The sequence below is a fragment of the Danio rerio genome, chromosome 1 (assembly GCF_049306965.1).
Source record: "Danio rerio strain Tuebingen ecotype United States chromosome 1, GRCz12tu, whole genome shotgun sequence".
NCBI lineage: Eukaryota > Metazoa > Chordata > Actinopteri > Cypriniformes > Danionidae > Danio > Danio rerio.
In genome coordinates, this window is record NC_133176.1 from 20,043,157 (window position 1) to 20,061,049 (window position 17,893).

General features: G+C 41.9%; 1 protein-coding gene across 2 annotated transcripts in view; it reads left to right on the forward strand.

Annotated features, from left to right (window-relative positions):
• The window catches only part of si:dkey-192k22.2, a 69,763-nt gene that overhangs the window by 15,428 nt on the left and 36,442 nt on the right, over nt 1-17,893 (forward strand). Inside the window, exons 11-13 of one of the 2 annotated variants that reach the window (XM_073950180.1) lie at nt 829-855; nt 2,338-2,403; nt 2,926-2,973. In XM_073950180.1, coding sequence (XP_073806281.1) covers nt 829-855; nt 2,338-2,403; nt 2,926-2,973 — 141 coding nt within the window. The remainder of the gene's footprint in view (nt 1-828; nt 856-2,337; nt 2,404-2,925; nt 2,974-17,893) is intronic. The other variant, XM_073950181.1, reaches the window with a different exon arrangement.

The following is a 17,893-nucleotide window of genomic DNA, read 5'->3' on the forward strand; positions in this document are numbered from 1 at the left end:
CATCCTAGTAGCGTTTGTATCATTGGTAGAATATATAGTTTAGTATAAAAATGGTATAGTAAAATATCTCAGCACAACCATAAAAAAATAAATGAGGTAATATGTTAAACCTTTAACTCACAAAATAAGAAACCAACCCATGACAAGTGATTAAAAGTAGCCCAATTCTATGGGAAAACTGTGGACTTGGCAACCCAGCTGATGACACGTTGAGGTCTTATGAAACAAAGCAATCTGTTTGTGCAAGAAAACATGTAAAATGCCCTATAAGATGTTATAAACATGTATCACTTCCTTATGTGGCACAACCCCCTTTAAGAGCTACTAGAAAATGGCAAGCTATAAAAAAAAAGCCATACAAAAGCTGTTACGACCTCCTCATTTGAGTCGCAACATAAAAGAGCTCAGACAACAAAAGAATATGTTTGCAACTTATTTATTATATATAAAACTAATAGAACAACAAATCAAGGAACAAACAAATGTCTAGGGATAAACAAAGAAGAAAACTAACTTTAATTATATAAATCATGCCAAATGAAACTATAAGGTTAAAGAATTTTAGAGATTGTCTTGACAAGAGGACGGCCAAGTAGCCACACCATTCTCCAGAAACCAGCACATCACTCTCATTTAAATGATGTAAACCAATCGGTGGGTAAGCAGGCACCCAATCAGGATCTGGCTTCTAAAATCCACACATCAATCAAAAATGTGTGTGCCACATCCAGCCTTACATACAAATTTAAGGAAGAACCAGAATCCTACTGCTAAAATTAATGATGTGTGTATATGTGATTTGTGTTATAATGACCTCTTATGTTTTAGGTTTGTCACCCATCTATGAGATTACAGGTATGAGATGTTTTGCTTGATATAGTTTGGGATTTAGTTCTGCCCTACCTGCATGTTTATGTGTATTTATATTGTATAAAACTAGATGGATATCAAATGTCACAAGTTTGTCACTCTATTTGGTCCCACTTTATACTTAGTGGCCTAAACTAACAACTATGTAGTTGCATTAAAAATGAATATAATGTACTTCCTGTGTTCATATGTTGCTGAACATTCTGGTGCTCCTAATGTTGAATACAGCTAGGGTTAGGGACAGGTTTGGTGGTATGGAGAGGTTTAAGGAAATGTTAGGTTGTAAGGGATGCTCAACAATGTAATTAAAGATGTACTTAAAGCAGGTATTTAATCAATCACAAGTACAATGTAAAACATGTATTTACACAATAAATACATTGTAACAAATGATTACATTTCAGTGTAAGCACATATTAGTTAAGGCTACTTATTATAAATTGGGATCCACTATTTACTTAAGTTTAATCTATGTTGTGTTAATGTGCTTTTCTATTATCTTTTTTTCTCTTCTCTTTTTCTTAAATTGCAAGTTTTGAAAATATTGAATTTCATAAAGTCATGCCAATAAAGCAATTTTTAATTGAGGATGAATAGATGATAGAAGGAGAGACGGACAGAAAGAATAAAAGACAGAGGGGTGTATGGATGGATGGATGGGTGGGTGGATGGATAAACAGGTAGAAAGCAAGATAGATGGTATGAAAGACCAACATGGATGGATGATTAGAATAAAACACGGACAGAAGGATGGATGAATGGAATTCAAAAGACAGACAGACAGACAGACAGATTAATTGTTGGATGGATGGATGGAATGAAAGACGGATGGATGGATGGATGGATGGATGGATGGATGGATGGAATTAAAAAGACAGACAGACAGACAGATAATAATTGCTTGATGAATGGATGGACAAACAGGCAGATAGCAAGACAGATGGATGGATGAATGGATAGAGGAATAGAATAAAAGACAAACAGACACATAAATACATACAGTGCATAGCATCAACTTGAAGAAATTACTTGGGGGTGTATGGATGGATGATTAGAATAAAACACGGACAGAAGGATGGATGAATGGAATTCAAAAGACAGACAGACAGACAGACAGATTAATTGTTGGATGGATGGATGGAATGAAAGACGGATGGATGGATGGATGGATGGATGGATGGATGGATGGATGGATGGAATTAAAAAGACGGACAGACAGACAGACAGATAATAATTGCTTGATGAATGGATGGACAAACAGGCAGATAGCAAGACAGATGGATGGATGAATGGATAGAGGAATAGAATAAAAGACAGACAGACACATAAATACATACAGTGCATAGCATCAACTTGAAGAAATTACTTGAACTTGCTACAACTATAATTAAGAGTCTATTTCAGCTTTATTAATAAAACCTTTCCAAACGTACATAAATCTGACTTGAACAATTTATTTAATTTCAGAGGATGAAGAAGGGCAAAATGAAAATCTGGAACAAGAGCAATGTAATGCCTCTGTGCCACTGGAAGGTAAATATTTTACAGTGTGCACTTCATGAAAATAATGCATATGTAAAGCTTTCCTCTGTATTATTTTGACGATTTATTACTTTGAATAAAAATAACTCAACGGCCAAAGAGCCTCAAGCATTCCATGTGTTTGGGATATTAAACAGCATTTATATACTTTAAATTCATGGTAAGCGGAAACACAACAAAGCAGATTAATACTTGAAAAAGATGTCCACACCGATTTCCTCACCCATCAGCTGATGTAACAAAATCTGATGTCTGATGTTGATACAGTCTTTAGTATTTTGCTGTCACAACTAGTTCCTATCCAGTATAGCCTGACACAGTCTTTGAATTGCATAATGTCTCATTCGGTCACATTGATGATGACACGAGCTGATGATGGGTAGATCTTTGATGCCAGTATGTTGCTTGCGGCAGAATAAATTAAGCTGCAGATGGCCGCATGGTGAGACTGATGTTGCCATGGTTATAGAATTCTACAAGATACATTTTTAATAAATACTGTCATTTCTACAGAGATTAAACAATTACATCTGGCAGCACAAGACCACTGTCAACCTTCAAGTAAGTGATCATGTGTCCAGTTTGTCATTAATGAACTATAAGCCGATAAATAGCTAAAGCAATGGTCTCAAGCTCAATTCCTAGAGGGCCGCAGCTATGCAAAGGCTGTTTCTCAATTCCAAGAATACAGAGAACAGACTTGCGCTCTTGTGTAGACTGGCCTTGCCAGGTCACCTCAGAAGAACAAACTTGGGAGAAATGAGATGCTGCGTTCTACTAGATGGTCACATAATGAATTTTTAACGGAAAATTATTTAAACATTACTGCATTCATACAATTTTTTGTTTTTCCCCCTTTTCAATATAAATAACATGCACAAACACCTTACAAATATAGTTTACACAATACAAATAAAACACATTTTAATACCAATTTCAGCAAATAAACGCCCTTAAAGAGCCCCTATCATGGGTTACACATTGCATGGAAATGACCTTCCATGCATTGTGTAACAGCTCTAAGTGTCTGAGTCGTGGCTGGGCACCGATGTGTGTACCCTGATAGAAACCTATGTTTAGAATTCTAAAATGTATGGCGCTGTATGACATGTTGCTGAGCCGCGCATCTGGTGTGCGAGCCCTTTAAGGCTTAAATATGAAAGTGCACCATGTTTAAAACTATTGATTCATCTATAAAAGAGTCGACTCAAAGTGGGTCAACAGAATGTAAAACGTCTTTAGCCGTGTCGGCATGACGTCGATACGTTACTGAAGCCCCGCCCATTTGTTGCGCGTGGAGAGCGAGGAAAATTACGCCTGACCCCACCCAGTGTAGAAGGAAAAGGAGGAAGACACTATAGCAGATATATATATATATATATATATATATACAGTTAAAGTCAGAATTATTAGCCCCCCCTGACATATTAGCGCCCCTGTTTATTTCCCCAATTTCTGTTTAATGAAGGGAAGATTGTTTCAGCACATTTCTAAGCTTAATAGTTTTAGAAACCTATTTCTAATAACTGATTTATTTTATCTTTGTCATGATGACAGTAAAAAATATTTTAGTTGATATTTTTCAAGACACTTCTGTACAGCTTAAAGTGACATTTAAAGGCTTAACTAGGTTAATAAAGTGAACTAGGCAGGTTAAAGTAATTAGGCAAGTTATTGTATAACGATGGTTTGTTCTGTAGACTATCGGAAAAAAAATTTGCTTAAATGGGCTAATAATTTTGTCTCAAAATTGGTTTTTAAAAAATTAAAACTGCTTTTATTTTAGCCAAAATAAAACAAATTAAAGCTGCAAGCAGCGATGATAGGGACCTCGCACCCGGGCTCACCGCCGACCGGTGGCCTCAAGATGACAGAGAACAGCGAACAATATTAATTTAAGCCAATGTATATGTAAAAAACCTGAGAAAATCACAGATTTATGCCAAACTTCCTCCTGTCAGCAGGTTGCGCTAAGACTGTGAGTCAATATTGGCATGTAGATGCCTTCAGGAGATAAATTTTATCAACCATGTAAATTTTCAGGCAGATCGAACATTGTTTGGCTGAGTTATAAGTAACTTCCTATTGCCAGCAGGTGGCGCTATGACTGTGACTCATTATTGGCTTGTAGATGTCTTCAGGAGAGGATTTTAATAAACCATGTGAATTTTCAGGCAGGTCAAACATTGTGTGGCTGAGTTATAAGCCAAACTTCCAGTTGCCAGCAGGCGGCGCTATGACTGACTCATTATTGTTATGTGGATGTGTTTAGGAGAGGACTTTTATCAACCATGTGTAGTTTCAGGCAGATCGGACATTGTGTGGATGAGTTATGAGGACTTCCTGGTCAATGGCGAAGCGTTGAGGTTTGTCATGCCGCCACGGACACACCCCTCTCCGAAAACTCTAGATCTTCGCAATTTAACATCGCCAAGGCCTTTAGATGACAAAACCAAATTTTGGTATTGATCGGATAAAATCCCTAGGAGGAGTTCGTTAAAATACTACGCCTGGAAATGGCAAAAACGCCACTTTTTTACAGCAGGAAGTTAAAAATATCCGACTTCCTGTTGAGTTTGAGATATGGCTCCAAGAGACTTTTTCGTATGTTTTGGCATGTTTGAGGTGTGTGCCAATTTTCGTTCATGTGTGTGATTCGTATATCAGGGGCTCGTCCGATTAATTTTGGTAGGTGGCGCTGTCGAGTCATTTTGCCACGCCCACTTCAATATTGTTATGTGGATGTGTTCAGGAGAGGACTTTTATCAACCATGTGAAGTTTCAGGCAGATCGGACATTGTGTGGTTGAGTTATAAAGCCATCCTGGTCAATGGCGAAGCGTTGAGGTTTGTCATGCCGCCACGGACACGCCCCTCTCCGAAAACTCTAGATCTTCACAATATATCATCGCTTGAGCTTTTAGATAACACTACCCAATTTTGGTGCTGATACGATAAAATTTGTGGGAGGAGTTTGTTACTCTGTAAAACATGTCATTTCCTGTGGCCAGCAGGTGGCGCTATAACTGTATCTGGATATTGGCATGTAAACGTGTTCAGGTCAGGACTGTTATTAAACGTATGAATTTTGAGGCAGATCGGATAATGCATGCCTGAGTTATAACGACTTCCTGTTTCGTGGCGAATCGTCAAACTTTGCGAGGCCGCCACGGACACGGCCATCGACGAAAACTCTAAAGCTTCGCAATTTAACATCGCCAAAGCCTTTAGATGACAAAAGCCAATTTTGGTGTCGATCGGATAAAATCCCTAGGAGGAGTTCGTTAAAGTACAACGCCTGGAAATGGCAAAAACGCCACTTTTTCGCCGCAGGAAGTCAAAAATATCCGACTTCCTGTTGGGTTTGAGATATGGCTCCAAGAGACTTTTTCGTATGTTTTGGTGGGTTTGAGGTGTGTGCCAATTTTCGTGCATGTGTGTGATTCGTAGATCGGGGGCTCGTCCGTTTAATTTTTCTAGGTGGCGCTGTCGAGTCATTTTGCCACACCCACTTCCGAGACCCATAATAAACGTAAATTTTCGCCACTTCTGAGGCGTGTGCAAAGTTGCGTGAGTTTTCGGGCATGTTTAGCCCCTCTAAATCGCGATTCATTGGAGAGAAGAATAATAATAATAATTAAAGCTGCAAGCAGCGATGATAGGGACCTCGCACCCGGGCTCACCGCCGCCGGTGGCCTCCGGATGACAAAGAACAGCGAACAATAATAACTTAAGCCGATATATAAAAATAACCAGAGAAAATCACAGATTTATGCCTAACTTTCTCCTGTCAGCAGGTGGCGCTATGACTGTGTCTCAATATTGGCATGTAGATGTGTTCAGGAGAGGATTTTACTAAACCATGTGAAGTTTCAGGCTGATCAGACATTGTGGGGCTGAGTTGTAAGCCAAACTACCTTCTGCCAGCAGGCGGCGCTATGACTGACTCAATATTGGCATATAAATGTGTTCAGGAGAGGAATTTAATCAACCATGTGAAGTTTCAAGCAGTTCAGACATTGTGTGGCTGAGTTATAAGCCAAACTTTCTGTTGCCAGCAGGTGGCGCTATGACAGACTCAATATTATTATGTACATGTGTTCAGGAGAGGATTTTAAACAACCATGTAAAGTTTCAGGCAGATCAGACATTGTGGGGCTGATTTGTAAGCCAAACTACTATCTGCCAGCAGGTGGCGCTATGACAGACTCAATATTATTATGTAGATGTGTTCAGGAGAGGACTTATATCAACCATGTGAAGTTTCAGGCAGGACGGACATTGTGTGGTTGAGTTATAAGGACTTTCTGTTCCATGGCGAAGCGTTGAGGTTTGTCATGCCGCCACAGACACGCCCCTCTCCGAAAACTCTAGATCTTCACAATATATCATCGCTAGAGCTTTCAGATGACACCACCCAAATTTGGTGCTGATACGAAAAAATTTGTAGGAGGAGTTTGTTACAGTGTAAAACATGTCATTTCCTGTGGCCTGTAGGTGGCGCTATAACTGTATCTGGATATCGGCATGTAAACGTGTTCAGGTCAGGACTCTTATCAAACATGTGAATTTTGAGGCAGATTGGATAATGCATGCCTGAGATATAATGACTTCCGGTTTTGTGGCGAATCATCAAAGTTTGCGAGGCCGCCACAGACACGCCCATCAACAAAAACTCTAAAGCTTCGCAATTTAACATCGCCAAGGCCTTTTGATGACAAAACCAAATTTTGGTGTCGATCGGATAAAATCCCTAGGAGGAGTTCGTTAAGATACAACGCCTGGAAATGGCAAAAATGCCACTTATTTGCCGCAGGAAGTTAAAAATATCCGACTTCCTGTTGGGTTTGAGATATGGCTCCAAGAGACTTTTTTGTATGTTTTGGCGTGTTTGAGGTGTGTGTCAATTTTCGTGCATGTGTGTGATTCGTAGATCAGGGGCTCGTCCGTTTAATTATTATAGGTGGCGCTGTCGAGTCATTTTGCCACGCCCACTTCAATATTGTTATGGGGATGTGTTCAGGAGAGGACTTTTATCAACTATGTGAAGTTTCAGGCAGATCAGACTTTGTGTGGTTGAGTTATGAGGACTTCCTGTTCCATGGCGAAGCGTTGAAGTTTGTCATGCCGCCACGGACACGCCCCTCTCCGAAAACTCTAGATCTTCACAATATATCATCACTAGAGCTTTCAGATGACACCACCCAAATTTGGTGCTGATACGAAAAAATTTGTAGGAGGAGTTTGTTACAGTGTAAAACATGTCATTTCCTGTGGCCTGTAGGTGGCGCTATAACTGTATCTGGATATCGGCATGTAAACGTGTTCAGGTCAGGACTCTTATCAAACGTGCGAATTTTGAGGCAGATCGGATAATGCATGCCTGAGTTATATCGACTTCCTGTTTTGTGGCGAATCGTCAAAGTTTGCGAGGCCGCCATGGACACGCCCATCGACGAAAACTCTAAAGCTTCGCAATTTAACATCGCCAAGGCCTTTAGATGACAAAACCCAATTTTGGTGTCGATCGGATAAAATCCCTAGGAGGAGTTCGTTAAAATACAACGCCTGGAAATGGCAAAAACGCCACTTTTTCGCCGCAGGAAGTTAAAAATATCCGACTTCCTGTTGGGTTTGAGATATGGCTTCAAGAGACTTTTTCGTATGTTTTGGCATGTTTGAGGTGTGTGCCGATTTTCTTGCATGTGCGTGATTCGTGGATCGGGGGCTTGTCCGGTTAATTTTTCTAGGTGGCGCTGTTGAGTCATTTTGCCACGCCCATTTCCAACACCCGTAACAAACGTAAATTTTCGCCACTTCTGAGGTGTGTGCAAAGTTTCGTGAGTTTTCGGGCATGGTAAGGCCCTCAAAATCGCGATTCATTCCGGAAAAGAATAATAATAATAAACGGAGCAATTCCAATAGGGCCTTGCACCGTTCGGTGCTCGGTCCCTAATTAAAGCTGCAAGCAGCGATGAAAGGGACCTCGCACCCGGGCTCACCGCCGCCCGGTGACGTTACGATGACAGAGAACAGCGAACAATAATAATTTTAGCCGATATATAAAAAAAAATCTAAGAAAATCACAGATTTATGCCAAACTTCCTCCTGTCAGCAGGTGGCGCTATAACTGTGACTTAAGATTGGCATGTAGATGTCTTAAGGAGAGGAATCTTATCAACCATGTGAAGTTTCAGGCACATGGGACATTGTTTGGCTGACTTATAAGCCAAACTACCTTCTGCCAGCAGGTGGCGTAATGACTGACTTAATATTGTTATGTGGATGTGTTCAGGAGCGGACTTTTATCAACCATGTGAAGTTTCAGGCAGATCAGAGATTGTGTGGAGATTGTGTTTTAAGACAAACTACTTTCTGCCAGCAGGTGGCGCTATGACTGACTCAGTATTGTTATGTAGATGTGTTCAGGAGAGGACTTTTATCAATCATGTGAAGTTTCAGGCAGATCAAACATTGTGTGGTTGAGTTATAAGAAATTCCTTTTCCATGGCGAAGCGTTGAGGTTTGTCATGCCACCACAGACACGCCCCTCTGCAAAAACTCTAGATCTTCACAATATATCATCACTAGAGCTTGCAGATGACACCACTCTATTTTGGTGCTGATACAGGAAAATTTGTGGGAGGAGTTTATTACTCTGTAAATCATGACATTTCCTGTGGTCAGCAGGTGGCGCTATAACTGTATCTGAATATTGGCATGTAAACGTGTTCTGGTTTGAACTCGTATTAAACATGTGAATTTTGAGGAAGATCGGATAATGCATGCCTGAATTATAATGACTTCCGCTTTGTGGCGAATCATCAAAGTTTGCGAAGCCGCCACGGACACGCCCATTGACAAAAACCCCAAAGCTTCGCAATTTAACATCGGCAAGGCCTTTAGATGACTAAACCCAATTTTGGTGTCGATTGGATAAAATCCCTAGGAGGAGTTCGTTAAGATACAACGCCTGGAAATGGCAAAAAATGCCACTTATTTGTCGCAGGAAGTTAAAAATATCCGACTTCCTGTTGGGTTTGATATATGGCTGCAAGAGACTTTTTCGTATGTTTTGGCGTGTTTGAGGTGTGTGCCAATTTTCGTGCATGTGCGTGATTCGTAGATCAAGGGCTTGTCCGTTTAATTTTTATAGGTGGCGCTGTCGAGTCATTTTGCCACGCCCACTTCAATATTGTTATGTGGATGTGTTCAAGAGATGACGTTTATCAACCATGTGAAGTTTCAGGCTGATCGGACATTGTGTGGTTGTGTTATAAGGACTTCCTGTTCCATGGTGAAGCGTTGAGGTTTGTCATACCGCCATGGACACGCCCCTCTGCGAAAACTCTAGATCTTCACAATATATCATCGCTAGAGCTTTCAGATAACACCACTCAATTTTGGTGTTGATACGATAAAATTTGTGGGAGGAGTTTGTAACTCCGTAAATCATGTCATTTCCTGTGGCCAGCAGGTGGCGCTATAACTATATCTGGATATTGGCATGTAAACGTGTTCAGGTCAGGACGCTTATCAAGCGTGTGAATTTTGAGGCAGATCGGATAATGCATGCCTGAGTTATAACGACTTCCTCTTTTGTGGCGAATCGTCAAAGTTTGCGAGGCCGCCACGGACACGCCCATCGACGAAAACTCTAAAGCTTCGCAATTTAACATCGCCAAGGCCTTTAGATGACAAAACCCAATTTTGGTGTCGATCGGATAAAATCCCTAGGAGGAGTTCGTTAAAATACAACGCCTGGAAATGGCAAAAACGCCACTTTTTCGCCGCAGGAAGTTAAAAATATCCGACTTCCTGTTGGGTTTGAGATATGGCTCCAAGAGACTTTTTCGTATGTTTTGGCATGTTTGAGGTGTGTGCCAATTTTCGTGCATGTGCGTGATTCGTGGATCGGGGGCTCGTCCGTTTAATTTTTCTAGGTGGCGCTGTCGAGTCATTTTGCCACGCCCACTTCCAAAGCCCATAACAAACGTAAATTTTCGCCACTTCTGAGGCGTGTGCAAAGTTGCGTGAGTTTTCGGGCATGTGTAGCCCCTCAAAACCGCGATTCATTTCGCAGGAGAATAATAATAATAATAATAATTAAAGCTGCAAGCAGCGATGATAGGGACCTCGCACCCGGGCTCACCGCCGCCCGGTGACCTTACGATGACAGAGAACAGCGAACAGTAATAATTTAAGCCGATATATAAAAAAAAATCTAAGGAAATCACAGATTTATGGCAAACTTCCTCCTGTCAGCAGGTGGCGCTATAACTGTGACTCAAGATTGGCATATAGATGTCTTCAGGAGAGGAATTTAATCAACCATGTGAAGTTTCAGGCAGATTAGACATTGTGTGGCTGTGTTATAAGCCAAACTACCTTCTGCCAGCAGGTGGCGTAATGACAGATTCAAAATTGTTATGTGGATATGTTCAGTAGAGGACATTTATCAACCATGTGAAGTTTTAGGCAGATCGGATATTGTATGGTTGAGTTATAAGGACTTCCTGTTCCATGGCGAAGCGTTGAGGTTTGTCATGCCGCCACGGATACGCCCCTCCGCGAAAACTCTAGATCTTTACAAAATATCACCACTAGAGCTTTCAGATAACACCACCCAATTTTAGTGCTGATACGATAAAATTTGTGGGAAGAGTTTGTTACAGTGCAAAACATGTCATTTCCTGTGGCCAGCAGGTGGCACTATAACTGTATCTGGATATCGGCATGTAAACTTGTTCAGGTCAGGACTCTTATCAAGCCTGTGAATTTTGAGACAGATCGCATAATGCATGCTTGAGTTATAACGACTGCCTGTTTTGTGGCGAATAGTCAAAGTTTGCGAGGCCGCCACGGACACGCCCATCTATAAAAACTCAAAAGCTTCGCAATTTAACATCGCCAAGGCCTTTAGATGACAAAACCAAATTTTGGTGTTGATCGGATAAAATCCCTAGGAGGAGTTCGTTATAATACAACGCCTGGAAATGGCAAAAACACCACTTTTTTACAGCAGGAAGTTAAAAATATCTGACTTCCTGTTGGGTTTGAGATATGGCTCCAAGAGACTTTTTCCCATGTTTTGGCGTGTTTGAGGTGTGTGCCAATTTTCGTGCATGTGTGTGATTCATATATCAGGGGCTCGTCCGATTAATTTTGGTAGGTGGCGCTGTCGAGTCTATTAGCCACGCCCACTTCAATATTGTTATGTGGATGTGTTCAGGAGAGGACTTTTATCAACCATGTGAAGTTTCAGGCAGATCAGACATTGTGTGGTTGAGTTATAAAGCCTTCCTGTTCAATGGCGAAGCGTTGAGGTTTGTCATGCCGCCACGGACACGCCCCTCTCCGAAAACTCTAGATCTTCACAATATATCATTGCTAGAGCTTTTAGATAACACTACCCAATTTTGGTGCTAATACGATAAAATTTGTGGGAGGAGTTTGTTACTCTGTAAAACATGTCATTTCCTGTGGCCAGCAGGTGGCGCTATAACTGTATCTGGATATCAGCATGTAAACGTGTTCAGGTCAGGACTCTTATCAAACGTGTGAAAGTTGAAGCAGATCGGATAATGCATGCCTGAGTTATAACGACTTCCTGTTTTGTGGCGAATCGTCAAAGTTTGAGAGGCCGCCACGGACACCCCCATCGACGAAAACTCTAAAGCTTCGCAATTTAACATCGCCAAGGCCTTTAGATGACAAAACCCAATTTTGGTGTCGATCGGATAAAATCCCTAGGAGGAGTTCGTTAAAATACAACGCCTGGAAATGGCAAAAACGCCACTTTTTCGCTGCAGGAAGTTAAAAATATCCGACTTCCTGTTGGGTTTGAGATATGGCTCCTTGAGACTTTTTCGTATGTTTTGGTGTGTTTGAGGGGTGTGCCGATTTTCATGCATGTGCGTGATTCGTGGATCGGGGGCTCGTCGATTTAATTTTTATAGGTGGCGCTGTCGAGTCATTTTGCCACGCCCACTTCCGAAGCCCATAACAAACGTAAATTTTCGCCACTTCTGAGGCGTGTGCAAAGTTTCGTGAGTTTTCGGGCATGTTTAGCCCCTCAAAACTGCGATTCATTCCGCGGAAGAAGTCGGAAGAATAATAATAATAAACGGAGCAATTCCAATAGGGCCTTGCACCGTTCGGTGCTCGGTCCCTAATAATAATTAAAGCTGCAAGCAGCGATGATAGGGACCTCGCACCCGGGCTCACCGCCGCCCGGTGACCTTACGATGACAGAGAACAGCGAACAATAATAATATAAGCCGATATATATATAAAAAACCTAAGAAAAATACAGATTTATGCCAAACTTCCTCCTGTCAGCAGGTGGCGCTATACCTGTGACTCAAGATTGGCATGTAGATGTCTTCAGGAGAGGAATTTAATCAACCATGTAAAGTTTCAGGCACATGGGACATTTTGTGGCTGAGTTATAAGCCAAACTACCTTTTGCCAGCAGGTGGCGCTATGACTGACTCAATATTGTTTTGTAGATGTGTTCAGGAGTGGACTTTTATCAAACATGTGAAGTTTCAGGCAAATCAGAGATTGTGTGGAGAATGTGTTATAAGACAAACTACATTCTGCCAGCAGGTGGCGCTATGAAAGACTCAATATTATTATGTAGATGTGCTCAGGAGAGGACTTTTATCAACCATGTGACATTTTAGACAGATCGGACATTGTGTGGCCGAGTTACAAGCCAAACTACCTTCTGCCAGCAGATGGCGCTATTACTGACTCAATATTGTTATGTAGATGTGTTCAGGAGAGGACTTTTATCAATCATGTGAAGTTTCAGGCAGATCAGACATTGTGTGGTTCAGTTATAATAACTTCCTGTTCCATGGCGAAGCGTTGAGAATTGTCATGCCACCACAGACACGCCCCTCTGCAAAAACTCTAGATCTCCACAATATATCATCGCTAGAGCTTTCAGATGACACCACTTTATTTTGGTGCTGATACGGGAAAGTTTGTGGTAGGAGTTTGTTATAGTGTCAAACATGTCATTTCCTGTGGCCAGCAGGTGGCGCTATAACTGTAACTGGATATCGGCACGTAAACCTGTTCAGGTCAGGACTGTTATTAAATTTGTGAATTTTGAGGCAGATCTGATAATGCATGCCTGAGTTATAACGACTTCCTGTTTTGTGGCGAATCATCAACGTTTGCGAGGCTGCCACGGACACGCCCATCGACAAAAACTCTAAAGCTTCGCAATTTAACATCGCCAAGGCCTTTAGATGATAAAACCCAATTTTGGTGTCGATCGGATAAAATCCCTAGGAGGAGTTCGTTAAAATACAACGCCTGGAAATGGCAAAAATGCCACTTAATCGCTGCAGGAAGTTAATAATATCTGACTTCCTGTTGGGTTGGAGATATGGCTCCAAGAGACTTTTTCGTATGTTTTGGCATGTTTAAGGTGTGTGCCAATTTTCATGCATGTGCGTGATTCGTAGCTCGGGGGCTCGTCCGTTTAATTTTTCTAGGTGGCGCTGTCGAGTCGTTTTGTCACGCCCACTACAATATTGTTATGTGGATGTGTTCAAGAGATGACGTTTATCAACCATGTGAAGTTTCAGGCAGATCGGACATTGTGTGGTTGTGTTATAAGGACTTTATGTTCCATGGCGAAGCGTTGAGGTTTGTCATACCGCCACGGACACGCCCCTCTGCGAAAACTCTAGATCTTCACAATATGTCATTGCTAGAGCTTTCAGATAACACCACCCAATTTTGAAGCTGATACAAAAAAATTTGTGGGAGGAGTTTATTACTCCGTAAATCATGTCATTTCCTGTGGCCAGCAGGTGGCGCTATAACTGTATCTGGATATTGGCATATAAACGTGTTCAGGTCAGGACTGTTATCAAGCGTGTGAATTTTGAGGCAGATCTGATAATGCATGCCTGAGTTATAACGACTTCCTCTTTTGTGGCGAATCGTCAAAGTTTGCGAGGCCGCCACGGACACGCCCATCGACGAAAACTCTAAAGCTTCGCAATTTAACATCGCCAAGGCCTTTAGATGACAAAACCCAATTTTGGTGTCGATCGGATAAAATCCCTAGGAGGAGTTCGTTAAAATACAACGCCTGGAAATGGCAAAAACGCCACTTTTTCACCACAGGAAGTTAAAAATATCTGACTTCCTGTTGGGTTTGAGATATGGCTGCAAGAGACTTTTTCGTATGTTTTGGCATGTTTGAGGTGTGTGTCAATATTCGTGCATGTGCGTGATACGTGGATCGAGGGCTCGTCCGTTTAATTTTTCTAGGTGGCGCTGTCGAGTCATTTTGCCACGCCCACTTCCGAAGCCCATAAAAAACGTAAATTTTCACCACTTCTGAGGCGTGTGCAAAGTTGCGTGAGTTTTCGGGCATGTTTAGCCCCTCAAAACCGCGATTCATTCCGGACGAGAATAATAATAATAATAATTAAAGCTGCAAGCAGCGATGATAGGGACCTCGCACCCGGGCTCACCGCCGCCCGGTGGCCTCAGGATGACAGAGAACAGCGAACAGTAATAATTTAAGCCGATATGTTTAAAAAATTGGAGAAAATCACCGATTTATGCCAAACCTCCTCCTCTCAGCAGGTGGCGCTATGACTCTGACTCAAGATTGGCATGTAGATGTCACCAGGAGAGGAATCTTATCAACCATGTGAAGTTTCAGGCAGATCGAACATTGTTTAGCTGAGTTATAAGCCAAACTGCCTTTTGTCAGCAGGTGGCGCTACGACAGACTCAATGTTGTTATGTAGATGTGTTCAGGAGAGGACTTTTATCAACCATGTGAACTTTCAGGCAGATCGGACTTTGTGTGGTTGAGTTATAATGCAAACTACCATCTGCCAGCAGGTGGCGCTATAACTGTGACTTAAGATTGGCATGTAGATGCCTTCAGTAATGGAATTTAATCAACCATGTGAAGTTTCAGGCAGATCGGATGATGTTTGGCTGAGTTATAAGCCTATCTACCTTCTGCCAGCAGGTGGCGTTATGACTGACTCATTACTGTTTTGGGGATATGTTCAGAAGAGGACTTTTATGAGCCATGTGAAGTTTTAGGCTGATCTGACTTTGTGTGGTTGAGATATAAGGACTTCCTGTTCCACGGCGAAGTGTTGAGGTTTGTCATGCCGCCACGGACACGCCCCTCTGCAAAAACTCTAGATCTTGACAATATATCATCACTTAAGCTTTCAGATAACAACCCACCAAACTTAATGCTGATACAAAAAAAAATTGTGGGAGGAGTTTATTACTCTGTAAATCATGACATTTCCTGTGGCCAGCAGGTGGCGCTATAACTGTATCTGGATATCGGCATGTAAACGTGTTCTGGTCTGGACTCTTATTAAACATGTGAATTTTGAGGCAGATCGGATAATGCATGCCTAAGTTATAATGACTTCCGGTTTTGTGGCGAATCGTCAAAGTTTGCGGGGCCGCCATGGACACGCCCATCGACAAAAACTATAAAGCTCCGCAATTTAACATCGCCAAGGCCTTTAGATGACAAAACCCAATTTTGGTGTCGATAGCATAAAATCCCTAGGAGGAGTTCGTTAAGATACAACGCCTGGAAATTGCAAAAATGCCACTTATTTGCAGCAGGAAGTTAAAAATATCCGACTTCCTGTTGGGTTTGAGATATGGCTCCAAGAGACTTTTTCGTATGTTTTGGCGTGTTTGAGGTGTGTGCCAATTTTTGTGCATGTGCGTGATTCGTGGATCAGGGGCTCGTCCGTTTAATTTTTCTAGGTGGCGCTGTCGAGTCATTTTGCCACGCCCACTTCAATACTGTTATGTGGATGTGTTCAAGAGATGACGTATATCAACCATATGAAGTTTCAGGCTGATCAGACTTTGTGTGGTTGAGTTATGAGGACTTCCCGTTCCTTGGCGAAGCGTTGAGGTTTGTCATGCCGCCACGGACACGCCCCTCTGCAAAAACTCTAGATCTTTACAATATATCATCGATAGAGCTTTCAGATGACACCACTCAATTTTGGTGCTGATACCATAAAATTTGTGGGAGGAGTTTGTTACAGTGTAAAACATGTCATTTCCTGTGGCCAGTAGGTGGCGCTATTTCTGTATCTGGATATTGGCATGTAAACGTGTTCAGGTCAGGACTCTTATCAAACGTGTGAATTTTGAGGCAGATCGGGTAATGCATGCCTGAGTTATAACGACTTCCTGTTTTGTGGCGAATCGTCAAAGTTTGCGAGGCCGCCACGGACACGCCCATCGACGAAAACTCTAAAGCTTCGCAATTTAACATCGCCAAGGCCTTTAGATGACAAAACCCAATTTTGGTGTCGATCGGATAAAATCCCTAGGAGGAGTTCGTTAAAATACAACACCTGGAAATGGCAAAAACGCCACTTTTTCGCCGCAGGAAGTCAAAAATATCCGACTTCCTGTTGGGTTTGAGATATGGCTCCAAGAGACTTTTTCGTATGTTTTGGCGTGTTTGAGGTGTGTGCCAATTTTCGTGCATGTGTGTGATTCGTGGATCGGGGGCTCGTCCGTTTAATTTTTCTAGGTGGCGCTGTGGAGTCATTTTGCCACGCCCACTTCCGAGACCCATATCAACCTGCTATTTACACCGGGTTTGGTGTGTGTGCAAATTTTCATGAGTTTTCGGGCATGTTTAGACCCTCAAAAGTGCCCCGATAGGGGGCGGAATAATAATAATAATAATTAAAGCTGCAAGCAGCGATGATAGGGACCTCGCACCCGGGCTCACCGCCGCCCGGTGACCTTACGATGACAGAGAGCAGCGAACAATAATAATATAAGCCGATATATATATAAAAAACCTAAGAAAAATACAGATTTATGCCAAACTTCCTCCTGTCAGCAGGTGGCGCTATACCTGTGACTCAAGATTGGCATGTTGATGTCTTCAGGAGAGGAATTTAAACAACCATGTGAAGTTTCAGGCACATGGGACATTTTGTGGCTGAGTTATAAGCCAAACTACCTTTTGCCAGCAGGTGGCGTTATGACTGACTCAATATTGTTATGGGGGATGTGTTCAGGAGTGGACTTTTATCAAACATGTGAAGTTTCAGGCAGATCAGAGATTGTGTGGAGATTGTGTTATAAGACAATTTACATTCTGCCAGCAGGTGGCGCTATTAAAAACTCAATATTATTATGTAGATGTGCTCAGGAGAGGACTTTCATCAACCATGTGACATTTTAGACAGATCGGACATTGTGTGGCCGAGTTACAAGCCAAACTACCTTCTGCCAGCAGATGGCGCTATTACTGACTCAATATTGTTATGTAGATGTGTTCAAGAGAGGACTTTTATCAATCATGTGAAGTTTCAGGCAGATCGGACATTGTATGGTAGAGTTATAAGGACTTCCTGTTCCATGGCGAAGCGTTGAGGTTTGTCATGCCACCACAGACACGCCCCTCTGCAAAAACTCGAGAT